The sequence below is a fragment of the Polyodon spathula genome, chromosome 2, assembly GCF_017654505.1.
Source record: "Polyodon spathula isolate WHYD16114869_AA chromosome 2, ASM1765450v1, whole genome shotgun sequence".
NCBI classification, from domain to species: domain Eukaryota; kingdom Metazoa; phylum Chordata; class Actinopteri; order Acipenseriformes; family Polyodontidae; genus Polyodon; species Polyodon spathula.
Window position 1 is genome coordinate 22,100,388 of NC_054535.1, and position 13,173 is coordinate 22,113,560.

The following is a 13,173-nucleotide window of genomic DNA, read 5'->3' on the forward strand; positions in this document are numbered from 1 at the left end:
GTCGCTCTCATGCCTAATAAAGATTTTGAACTGAATCTTGCCTGAGACCTTTCCTGTAATATCATACCACTTATAGTAAAAGCATGGCTACTGTCAGCTGAATGCTATCTAGTGAGTAATGCTTTGTCTTAGAGCTGTTTACATACATACAGTGAATTAGGATTTGATTTTGCCTTTAGGAAAAAAAATACCAGTAATACTAATGTGCCTTTAGAATCAAAGGTAAAAAATAAGAAGAATGCTAGTCATATCTCTAGTTGTAATCAGGCTTCAAAGAACGATTTTTCAAGAGACAATGTACTAGCATGTTTATGGACATAAGATTGTTTCATATTTTCATTTAGTATCACAAACAAAATCAAGACTACAGCAAAACGAGGCAAAGAATCATGGAAATTGCTAACTACGTTGATAAGGTAATGATAAACTGGCTTATGACAATGCATTTCAGTAACATTAGAAATAGATACGTTTGCAGTGTTCCCATGCATCTCCATGGTTACACTGTGTATTGACAATAGTTTACCTGGTTTGCCATGTTTTTTTTTTTTAATATGCTTTACCATACATCTCTGGGCTTTACAGTGTCTACTCCAGCTTGAAATGTAATTTTAATATTTTTTTCACAGTCCCTTAATATTTTATGATGTTTTCAATAATTCTGAATGGCACTGAGTTCTGTTGCTGTAATATTGATCATTTTTCTCTAAATCTGCCTTTACCTAGTTTTGGACTTGCTTTAAGATAAGTGCTAGTGTAGCAGGGTGGAGGCTGGGCACGAACCGGCGACCTTGCGCACCCGCAAGCAAGTGTCTTAACCACAATGAAACTATCACACAACAATACCCGTTACACTAGGACTGAACAATTATTAAGAAAGTTAATTAATCCACCTTGGGCAATAAACACCAGCAGGATGTAAACAGTTTAGATCCACCTTTTTATGGCAAGATCATTAAAACAGCCCCGTCAGAATTGAACACACTGTCTGTGTGACGTAGTTTTACAGGGCACTGAACATCCGGGTGCCCCTCATCGGGCTGGAGGTCTGGACGAAGGGAGACCAGTGCAAAGTGAGCGATGAGCCCAACGCCACCCTCTGGTCCTTCCTTCAGTGGAGACAGAAACTGAAGGCACGCAAGAGACACGACAATGCTCAATTGCTCACGTAAGTCAGCCACGTGTTCATTGGTCTATCCAAGTCTCCATCTCTATCTACCTATCTGTGATTGACTGTTTTTAAGTTAAACACTGAACTCTCTGGTAGTTTTGAAATGCAGAAACATGAGTAATTTTGTCAGAGCTAGCTAAATACCGCAGTCATTAAAATCCACCCAGTGTTATGTTAGAGTTTCAGGAATTTTCAAATATTGATTATCAGCTAGAAAATAATCACGTATTTACAATTCTCTTACATCGTGTTTTCACTTCCTCCCTAGTTAGTAATTCCTGCTCTCTCACATTCTCTTTTTCTTTTGTTCTCTGTCTTCTTTTTGCTTCTTGAATTTTCTTAAATAAAGCCATACAGCTGTTCTCTCCTGCAACATATGAGGAGACAGAATTCAAGTAATTTTTTGATGCTCAGTTTGATTATGTGGCGGTTAACACCCTCTCCCTATCTGAGAGGCTTGCCATGATTCTAGGGGTGAGGTTGCAGTGCCTCCCTAATTCGTTGGATAGTTTTTAAATTCAGTGCTTACCTTTTCCAAAGTGTCTTTCTTTCTGTCAGAGGCTCACCTCTGAGGATGGCTCCTGCCAGCCATGAGGCGAGATCCTGGGCTGCAGTGTTGTAATATAACACTAAATCTAATAACTATTATTATTTCTAAGCTTTTGGCCTCGTTTATTGAATGGACAAATTATTTTAAGCTTTATATGACTCTGAGAAAGACCATTAATGCTGATAATAATTATTCTCTATCGATTATTGTTCCAACCCTACCTAATGTGTTGGTGTTTATGATGCTACTGGGCCTTTCCAGCAGTTTCATACAGTGGTACACAGACAGACAGACAGACAGACAGAGACAGACAGACAGACAGGCAGGCACATCTTCATATAACTCAACTACCAGAGTTTGTTCCTCTCTCCATTCTTCCAGTTCCAATGGCATGGATTCTGTGTTTACAGCACACTGCGTGGGGTTATGTGAAGTAGATGAGGTGCCAGTGCTGTGTGCTGCATGTTAAGGCTTGCCTTTGTTTTGTTCTAGGGGTGTCGTGTTCAAGGGTACGACCATCGGCATGGCTCCCCTGGAAGGAATGTGTAGCCACGAGAATTCAGGAGGCATCAATGTGGTAAAAATATCAACAGCTCTATTTGTTAATAAATAAAGTAATCATAATAATGTTTATATAGCACCTTTCATAGTGGACCACCATCACAAAGCACTTTATAAGATATGAGACTAAGGTGTGTGAACTATGCATCAGCTGCCGAGTCACTTACAACGATGTCTCACCCGAAAGACAGAGCACAAGGAGGTTAAGTGACTTGCTCAGGGTCACACACAGTAAGTCAGTGGCTGAGTTGGGATTTAAACTGGGTATCTCCTGGTTATGAGTCAGTTTCTTTAACCACTGGACCACAAAGCCTCCTAAAGTGGATAATGAATTGCCTCAGTGTGCTCTGTGCCAGTAGGACAGAAGCCAATACCAGCTAAAAAAAATACTAGCTTGTTTCCAGTTAAATGTAATCAGTATAACAGCACCTGTAACTTCCTTATGCCGCAAGAAGTAAAATAACAATGTTTGACAAACGGCATCTGTTTTTGATGCCATTTCAGACATTTTCTTTATGAACAGTACAGTATGGAAATATCAGTCACCCACTGTTCCAGGTTTAAGTGAAGGATAACTTACTGTGACATAAATAATACACTGCTCTCTATAAAGTACTTTCATTATACAGAGTGTACCATAAGTCAGATATCATAGACAATATAACATTTTATGCCAGTTAGTATTGTATGTTCTCTGTTTAACCAGACGGCCACAAACCATTAACTATGTGCACCACACAACAAATTGATCTGAAATTGTGCATCTCTGCTTAAAGAAAGAGAGAGAGAGAACAGATTAATTATGCCAGTAATACTTGACTTTTGGGCCATCCTGCATAATAATTCAAGGTAATTAAATATTTTGCTGATTTGGATTCCAGTTTAAATGTACACATTACAGTTACCTTAAATTAGTGTTTTCAACCATGTGTCATTCTCTTTGATTGTTCTCATTCATTGTAGGACCATTCAGAGGCTGCTATTGGTGCGGCTGCCACAATGGCCCATGAGATCGGACACAACTTCGGGATGAGCCACGATAATGAGGGCTGCTGTGTGGAGGCCTCACCCGAGCAGGGAGGCTGTGTCATGGCTGCAGCTACTGGGTGAGCACAGGGCAACGGGTGTAAACTAAAACAAACCCAGTGAAAGGGCTGCTGATTGATCAACTGAATTAAAATTAAAATTTATTTCAAATTAAAATGTATTTATTTAGCCAGGATATATCCCTTGACATATAAATTTCATTTACAAGGGGGTCCTCGTAAGAGAAGGCGACAAGAAATCATATTATATAATCAATAAAGCATTCAAAGAGGACAAAAACAGTTCAACAATCATAAAAACAGTAATACAAAATTAAAGCATAAACAATAGAATAATTCCAGTTTACATGATCCTGGTCATCGTCAGTATTTCCTGGATTTGCAACCCTGGTCAGAGTTAAATAAATATTTATGATTTAAAAAGTATTATGAAGAGGCTGTTTTTATGTTTGAAGACAATAAGTTCCAAAGCTGAGATGCTTGATATACAAAGAGGAGATGCTTGATATACAAAGAAGAAATGCTTGATATACAAAGAGGAAATGCTTGATATACAAAGAGGAAATGCTTGATATACAAAGAGGAAATGCTTGATATACAAAGGCACATTGGCCCATATTAGATCTCAATTTAGAACAGTGGTTTTCAAACTGTGGGGCGCGGCCGCTAATACCTGACTGTAAAATACTTTTTTTCTGACTTCCTAATGAAGTAAGTGGCAGACTCGGTGGGCCCGCCTCCAGGATGATTGACTGATCAACTACCCAGGCGGGGATCATGTTTAATCTGACCAACCCTCTGTGAAGTCTGACCAATCCCCATCCACACAGTTTGTGTTGTTTCAGACCTATCGTAGCTCAGCGATTCTATGGTCCAGCCCAGCTCTCCTTGATTTGAAAGTTGTAGTGCTAATCATGGCAATTGTTCCTGCAAAGTGTAGCGGCACGTTTTATAATGTTAAAAAAACAACAACAAAAAAAAAAAAAAAAAAAGCTGGATAAATATTACAATTACTATTTGTAATTGCATTAACATTAATAGACTAGTCAGTTATTACAATGTTGCACCCTTGTTTTCTCGTTCTTTATTCTGCTTTTATCAAATGCGAAATTAAGTCTATTGAAGGTAATGTCATTTGGGTGAGCTTCTTGAGAAAAACATTGCAAGTGTATGTCAAGTTGAACATCATTTGCATACCAGATGTTCAATATGGTATTCAAAATGTAGCACTGAATCTAGCCATAAACCAAGGTATTTATATTGTGTTACAGTTTTAAGACTAGCGCCATCATTTGATATAAGAGCAAGATTACTTTTAACATTGCACAATTTAGGTGCAGATCCAGATCTAGTTTTAGTAGTATATAAAACCAAACTGCTATTTACTCATTCATTTTTGCAGGCATCATAGTCTTTTTGAAGGTTATGTTAGATTTCACACAAACAACATCCACTGACAGAGAGGACTGTGTCATCCACATCCAAATGAAATGTGAAGTATTTAAGAACATTACACAAGTCATTTATAGTGACGCAAAAAGCCAGCAATTGTTGGCCAATTTCTTATGAAATCTAAGGAACTGATACAGTTAAATCATGTGACTACAATACAAACAAACATTTTTTGTAATGGCCCTCATGTAGGCGTTATTGAATGCTTTACTTAATATGCATACCTGTATGTACTTTATCTGTATACACTTGTGTAATGGATTTCAATGGCCAAAAGCCACTTTCAGTTGTTGAGAGCTTGTCATACATTCTTGTAGTACTAAAAAGAAACTGATATAAAATCAGAAGTGTTTGGCCTTTTTTTGCGTTACATTAACAGAGAAGTTAAATATCAAGATGCTTGTTTTATTTCATAGCGTAAACTTCTTTTTAAATGTAGCACACAGAACTCAACATGATCCAATCAACTGTAGCTAAGTCATGTTTGATTGCGACTCTAACTGTCGTGCATGCTGTTTGTCAGGCACCCCTTCCCCCGCGTGTTCAGCGCCTGCAGTAAGAAGGAACTGGCCAGCTACTTCCAGAAGGGAGGGGGGATGTGTCTCTTCAACATGCCCAACATGAAGGATCTGGTCGGGGGGAAGCGCTGTGGGAACGGCTTTGTAGAGGATGGAGAGGAGTGTGACTGCGGAGAGCCCGAGGTGTGGAGGCTGAGGGATCAAGAGAACATGCTGCTGTACTGTCCAGCACACTTTCTAGTTGAACAAGCCAATGCACTGTAGCTGAAGTGCGAATGTGAAACATGATGATTTGCTATGACTTTTTTGGTGTCATACAGTGTGATGTATCATGTAAAGTTACAACTACATTTAATGAACTCTTGCTTGGCTGTCATAAACATCCATTCACTAAGTATCTCTCACATGTAAGTTTTAAAAGAAGTGTGGATGATTCAGTGACATGCTTTGGCCTCAAAAACATTGCTGAAGCCAAATGATATATACTGTATATGATTAATTTACTAACAATGTTGAATGACCGTGGGAAGCATTCTCTATTTTACCCAAAAATGATTTTGACTGCCAAGACTGTTGACTGCCAGTTGTACCAAGACTGGTACATTATTTAATGTAGTGTTGTCCAAGGCCAAGCCAGAAACCTATTTTTGAGGGTAGAATGAAGAGTCATACCCAATCATTATGCATTGGTAGTAAGTGGATCATATTTGGGGTACCAAATGGGACCTTGGAATAGACTGTTCATTTAAAGCTTACATATTTTTAAAGAGGGGATGGTTTACTATTCAGGGATACCATGATATTTAGTGAGAAAGTAGTCTGAGTGAAGTTATCCGGGAACAAACTCTCATCCCCAGTTGTACTGCTTTCCTAGAATAAAGAGAACATTTCGGGGTACCATTCTACTTGTGAGATGTCTTGATCATTAAAATATTAGACATATTTTTAAAGCAGAGCCCATTATCTAGTCAGAGATACCAGGGTATTTAGTAAGTATGGGGTCTAAGTGAGGAACAATGAGCAATACAGTCCCCACCCCTAGTCTTACGATAAATCATTTGTTGTTTAAATTCAAAACCGAACATATGAGACCTATGTATACTACATTGTATTTCTTATCTCAGTGGCTGGTTTGTGTCTTCCAGGAATGCACAAGCTCCTGCTGCCATGCCAACAACTGCACTCTGAAGGCAGAAGCTCAGTGCGCCCATGGGGTCTGCTGTGATCGCTGCCAGGTAACCTGGCTCATGTCTTTAGCTTGCCCTGGGTTCACTGTGTGCTTCAAAATCCAAATCTCTTTCACTGTTCTCTAAATATTTGTCTAAAAGACTAAAAAGCGTCTTTAGTTTTACTGAAACATACTGTATTTTTACTGACTAATCCTGTACAAGCTGTTAAATCCACTCTGCATATACATACTGACACTGTACATTAATGTTGTAACAATGTACTTAGAACATAAACATTTTATTCCTTGTGAAAGTGTATGTGCTCTCAGTTAAAAAAAAAACATGCTTCCTTATATAAAACTGTGCTAAGTTAAAAGTTAATATCTGTGTTTCCTTCATGTCCCTAAATACAATGTTTGAGCAAACTTTTTTTAATGTTTTAATATCCTGATAAATGTGAGTGTTACAACAGAAGTGGGCAGAGTTGGACAAAAAATGTTTTTATATAAAATGTGTTTCTGACTAATGACGCATGTTTTTACAAAACATAATGTCGATTACCATACAGTACTGCAATCGGGTTCCTTCTGTAGCTAATGTGTAGGTGTTCCTCTTGCTGCCTCTGCAGCTGAAGCAGGCTGGTACATTGTGCAGAGAGCCTGCTGGATCATGTGACCTCCCTGAGTACTGCACCGGCGCCTCCCCCTACTGCCCCTCCAACGTCTACCTCCTGGACGGCACCTCCTGCCTGTACAGCCGCGCCTACTGCCACAACGGCATGTGCCTCACCCACGAGCAGCAGTGCGTCCAGCTCTGGGGATACGGTATGAGACAGACCATGCCCTCACCGTCGCCCCTGCTCTTCACTCTTGCTCCACCTCTCACTTGAATCCATCTGAACAGGGTCATGGCTAGAACAGACCCAAGTTCAACAGTTTTTCTGAACTCAAATCAAAGCACTTTATGATAGAAAATGTACTTTAAAAAAAAAAAAAAAACCTACAAAACAAAAAACATTGTTGTTTCCTCATGATACTTGAGTCACTCTCAAATGTATTTTAAGAAGAAAACTTTTGAACAACCGTTCAATTACTTAAAGAGTAAGTAGCGGGGTTGCGAAAAATATAATGTTACACATCCCCACGTGTTTCTACAACTGTTTAAATAACATAGCTCTAATTTTTATTTTCGTTGTTAACATCCTGACAATGTTTTACATTTATAACTTTAAGGTCGTTTCAAAGCTCTTTTCAAAATGTCTGCTCTAGTACATTGATAGTGTGAGGATTATTGCCCACATTGACACACTGGTAACACAGAAGTAAAGATCCATGATATGGATACGGAACAGAAAAGCCAGAGCACTTGTTTATTTTTTTATCACTCTTCCTGCACTGATTTAGAGCAGTGTTTTTTAACCTGTGGTACATGTACCAGTACTGGTAAGTAACAGGCTTCCAGCTGATACACACCGACAGTTGTCTTTAGACCAGTGGTCCTCAAAGTCATAGCCAGGGCATAATTTAAAATTATGAGTAGCGGGTGGTAGCGTGGGAAAATAAAGAAAGCTTTAAAAATGTTTTCCAACAAATGCGCCACAGCAGTCTGTTGACAGAGCTGCTCGTTTATGCTGTGCTTGTACTTACTCTGCGATACGATCAACCAATTGAATATCTGCATTGTCTCTGAGGTAGCCGGTAGCCAAATCATAAGTTAGCTGGGTGGGACATAAACACCCTAAACATAAACTGTTTCAGGTGCAGATACTGACTGTAAATTTAACCAATAAGAGAGTCAAATATCTGCCAAGTTTAACGCAGCTGTCCAATCATAAGCAAACAGAGGCCAATCACGGTATCCTGCATGAAAATTGAAGGCGAGTGAGTAGTCAATGGGAAAGTGAAACATCTGACAGCTGTCCAATCATTCTTGAGCAGAGGCGGGGTGTTAATATGCCGGTAAGCACTGAATTTCGCCGACTGTTATTGAGAAAAATAATACATTTCAGTATTTAGAATTTAATTTTCTGTCTATTTTTTTTTATTTCACCAGACAAGGGGAACACTGTAGTATATTTAGTTACAAATCCACTTTCTCTGAATAATTGTACTATAGATGAGCGATCCTTAAAACAGAGTAATGTTGACAAATCTGTCAAATTGAAACAAACAGACAAGTAAGATCAATTTATGCCCGTGCTCAAATTACTTTGAGGACCACTGCTTTAGACGATGTGATTTCCTAACCCCACTACTCACTTAATCACACTATCAGAATGTATCAAACTGGTTGTACTACTGAACCGCAAACAAAGAAAAGTACAGTGGCTCTCAAAAATATTCACCCCCCTTGGACTTTTCCACATTTTGTTGTGTTACAACATGGAATCAAAATGGATTTAATTAGGGTTTTTTGCCACTGATCAACACAAAAAAAGTCCATAATGTCAAAGTGAAAAATAAAATCTACAAATTGTTCTAAATTAATTACAAATATAAAACAGAAAATAATTGATTGCATAAGTATTCATCTCCTTTGCTATGACACACCTAAATAAGCTCTGGTGCAACCGATTGTCTTTAGAAGTCACATAATCAGTTGAATGGAGTCCACCTGTGTGTAATTAAGATGTTTCACATGATTTCAGGTTAAATATACCTGTCTCTGGGAGGTCCCACAGTTGGTTAGTACATTTCCTAACAAAAACTGCATCATGAAGACAAAGGAACATTCAAAGCAAATCCGGAATAAGGTTTTTCAAAAGCACCAATCAGGGGTAGAATATGAGAACACAATGGAAGTCCATTATTAAGGGAACACAATAAAGTCCATTATTAAGAAATCTTTAGGAATCTCTTAAAATGTGATCTGTCTAGAACAGGCCGTCCTCAAAAACAGAGTATCCGGGTGAGAAGGGTACTCATAGGCCCAGGCCACCAAGATGCCTAAAGCAACTCTGAAGGAGTTACAGTCTTCCACAGCTGAGCTGGGAGACACTGCCCTCTGGACGTATAACGTGTTGCTTCAGAACCCACGAAGTCTTTATGGGAAAGAGCAGTGGCCCGCTTTTCGCAAAAAGAAAGCCATTGTTGAAAAAAAACTCACATCAAATCTCGGCAAGAGTTTGTTAGAAGGCATGTGGGAGACTCTGAGACCAAGTGGAAGAAAATGCTATGGTCTGATAAGACCAAAATAGAGCTTTTTGGCCTCAATGCTAAGCGTTATGTTTGGCGCAAGCCTAACACCGCACATCATCCTGAGAACACCATCCCTACCGTGAAGCATGGTGGTGGCAGCATCATGCTATGGGGATGCTTCTCTGCGTCAGGGCCTGGAAAGCTTGTGAAGATAGAGGGAAAAATAGATGCCGCAAAGTACAGAGAAATCCTGGGGGAAAACCTGCTGAAGTCTGCAAGAGACTTGGGACTTGGGAGAAGATTCATCTTCCAACAAGGCTTTGATCCCAAACATACAAACAAAGCCAGACTGGAATGGCTTAAAAACGAAAAGGTCAATGACCTGGAGTGGCCCAGTCAAAGCCCAGACCTCAATTCAATTGAGAATATGTGGAAAGAGTTGAAAATTGCTGATCACCAAAGGTCCCCATCCAACTTGACAGAGCTTGAGCAATTTTGCAAAGAAGAATGGGCAAAAATTGCAGTCTCCAGATGTGAAAAGCTGGTAGAGACTAATCCAAATAGACTCATGGCTGTAATTGCTGCCAAAGGTGCCTCTACCAAATATTGACTCAAGGGGGTGAATACTTATGCAATCAATTATTTTCTGTTTTGTATTTGTAATTAATTTAGAACAATTTGTAGATTTTATTTTTCACTTTGACATTATGGACTTTTTTTGTGTTGATCAGTGGCAAAAAACCCTAATTAAATCCATTTTGATTCCATGTTGTAACACAATAAAATGTGGAAAAGTCCAAGTGTGGTGAATACTTTTGAGAGCCACAGTACTTAAAGCAAGTCTGAGAAATCACAGTCTGGGGTTTAAAAGTTAATGACGGGGAACTCTTGTCAAATAATTAGATGAAGCCGTCACATCTTCAGTGATTCTTTGAGACAAAAATAAATAAGTAAATAAAAGGTTGTATGGGGTAGGTCTGTTTTACAGTAGCCTTTTAAGATTGCACATAGTTCCTGGTACACCTGATGGCCCCTCCCTGCTGGAGATACTGGTACTTGAGATGGAAATGTTCAAAACTAATGATTTAGAGGATAGATCTCAAACCCCGGTGCACTAGAACGGCCATTTTGAAAAGAGCTTTGAAACAGACTTTAAAGTTATATGAAAAAATGTCAGGATGTTCATTGAGAAGAAAAATGACAGGTACGTTATTTAAACAGTTGTAGCAACAAGTGGGGATGTAGAACGTTATGTTTTTCAGAACCCCACTACTTACTCTTTAAGGGGTTAAAGAACTAAGAGCCCCCGCTAGCTGGTCCATCAATACTTAGCAGACAACTAAGACAGAAGAGTAACTGCAGTAAGAACAACTCAAAATGATTTCAAACATAAAAGAGCTTTGAAAATGCAATTTGAAACTACTTATTCTTTAAATGTATCTCTTGCTGATCCTGTAGATGATGTTTAAAATGCACCGCAGTATTAGTTGAACAGCACATCTCACTGATGCTTGTTTAGGTGCATGGCCGGCTCCTGCCGCTTGCTTTCAGGACGTGAACGCTGCAGGGAATGCCTATGGGAACTGTGGGAAGGACAGCCTGGGAAATTACGTGAAGTGTGGCAGGAGGTAAGCTCTGGAAACAGGACAGGGGCCTTCAGGTTTGGGGATACAGATGCAACAGGGTATACGCAGTTCGACACTTCCAGTTCGACACTTATGTAATTGTTTCCTGTCCTTCTCTCTCGCTTGTTCAGTGACGCCATATGTGGTAAGATTCAATGCCAGAGCGCTGCGAAGAAGCCCAAGGGGACCAATGCCGTTTCCATAGACACCACCATCCGCTTCAATGGGCGGGAGGTGAAGTGCCGTGGAACCTTTGTGTATGCCACACAGGACGGGGAGGGGGATCTGCCTGATCCAGGACTGGTCATGACCGGGACCAAGTGTGGGGAAGGAAAGGCATGTACTAGCATTGCTTGCAGTAAAATGTCTCTGAATTAATGTGGTTAATAACCACATTAGATAAAAGATGGTCTGGATAAGTACTCTGATAAAAAAACATGAAGAATGAAGAATTTAAATATAATTTTGTTGGCTATATGTGCTTGTGCTGTGTATTCTCTAGTCCCAGTTTACATTGTTCTAATCAATATTAAAATCTCCTGGACTTCTTACTACATTAACAAAAACGTAATGCAACGTATTATACTTAGGTGACAGATAACTCTTTCAACACTCAAACTGATTGAATATATTCTCCAGTACAAGGAGAATACACAATTTATTTGCCAAGAAGGAGAACTATTTACTGTACAGTACAGTAATGCACCTGAGTGAGGTTTCTATTTAAATTGTTTGAATTTCAGGTATGCCGAGATCGAAGATGCCAGAATGCGTCTTTCAGTGAACTGGATGTCTGTGTCTCTAAGTGTCACGGCCATGGGGTAATAATGTCATTCTGCTCTGTGTCTCTAAGTGTCACAGCCATGTGGTAATAATGCCAGTCTGCTTTGTGTATCTGTGTCACAACCATGGGCAAGAATTATCGTATGACTCCATATACACAAGGACAGTTCAGACTTTTCAACTCACATCGCAATGTGTTCTGATACGTTTTACCTGTTTCATCTTCCTTTTACAGCAGGAATACACTTACCAGATTGCATTGGGGTGTGAGTTGAAAAGCCTGAACTGTCCCAAACAGTCCTAGTGTACATGGATTCATGGTAACCTTACCATGGGGTAATGGGCCAATCCTCTCTGTGTATCTATGTGATACGGGAATAGGATAATAATGCCAATCCAATCTTGTAATTTACTCCAATCTTCGTTAAAAAAGAATAAGAAACGGGATTAGGTACAGGGCGAGGGTGGGAGAGAGAGGAACAAGAGACATTGGGAGCATAATGGAAGTGGTGGAACATAGTACGTGATCAGTGCGGCCAGATAAGGTGTGCAAGACCATGGAGAGATTTGTATGCAAGGATAAGGAACTTGAACTGGCAAGGAGAAGTTGGATGAGGAGTATAAGGATAAAGGGAAGGGGCGTGGTGGGGGGTGGGTACAATGCAGGGAGAGGAAGGGAAGGGGGGTAAGGTAGGGACATTAGAGTGAAGGACTCACACTCACAGCGCACAAGGAGTTGGTGAAGTCTTGTATGCTCTCTTACACAGGAAACAGACAGGAGGAGGGAATATCTAAGCGGGGTGGGGCTTGGGAAGGGAAGGGTTAAGACAGACTCACTCACACTGAGCCTTGGAATTAGCTATAGGGTCTATACTGCAAGCAGGGGGTGAGGGAAGTGGGAGTAATTTAGGTAGGGTGTGGGGGAAGAAGAAAAAAAAAAAAGATAATAAATTGGTTGTTGTGCAGTGGTTCCAGAGCAGGTAGTTACCAGTCCAGGGGGGAGAGAAACAGTCAGAAACAAAGCTGTCAACCATCTACTCAGAAAACTAATTTAACTTCTCTTTCCTACAAGTAAATAGTTTCTTGCTAGTTTTATACTGCCAAGATGGTTTTATTCCTCTGAAGATGTACCTTTGCACATGCAAGTACAGAACCCTATGG

At 39.7% G+C, this 13,173-nt stretch overlaps 1 protein-coding gene across 1 annotated transcript in view; it reads left to right on the top strand.

Moving 5' to 3' along the window:
• Positions 1-13,173, top strand: part of LOC121294127 (disintegrin and metalloproteinase domain-containing protein 33-like) — a 96,621-nt gene that overhangs the window by 75,619 nt on the left and 7,829 nt on the right. The window contains exons 8-17 of the mRNA XM_041217711.1: positions 345-416; positions 1,002-1,168; positions 2,214-2,298; positions 3,246-3,388; positions 5,304-5,481; positions 6,444-6,533; positions 7,096-7,291; positions 11,124-11,232; positions 11,361-11,565; positions 11,973-12,050. Coding sequence (XP_041073645.1) covers positions 345-416; positions 1,002-1,168; positions 2,214-2,298; positions 3,246-3,388; positions 5,304-5,481; positions 6,444-6,533; positions 7,096-7,291; positions 11,124-11,232; positions 11,361-11,565; positions 11,973-12,050 — 1,323 coding nt within the window. The remainder of the gene's footprint in view (positions 1-344; positions 417-1,001; positions 1,169-2,213; positions 2,299-3,245; positions 3,389-5,303; positions 5,482-6,443; positions 6,534-7,095; positions 7,292-11,123; positions 11,233-11,360; positions 11,566-11,972; positions 12,051-13,173) is intronic.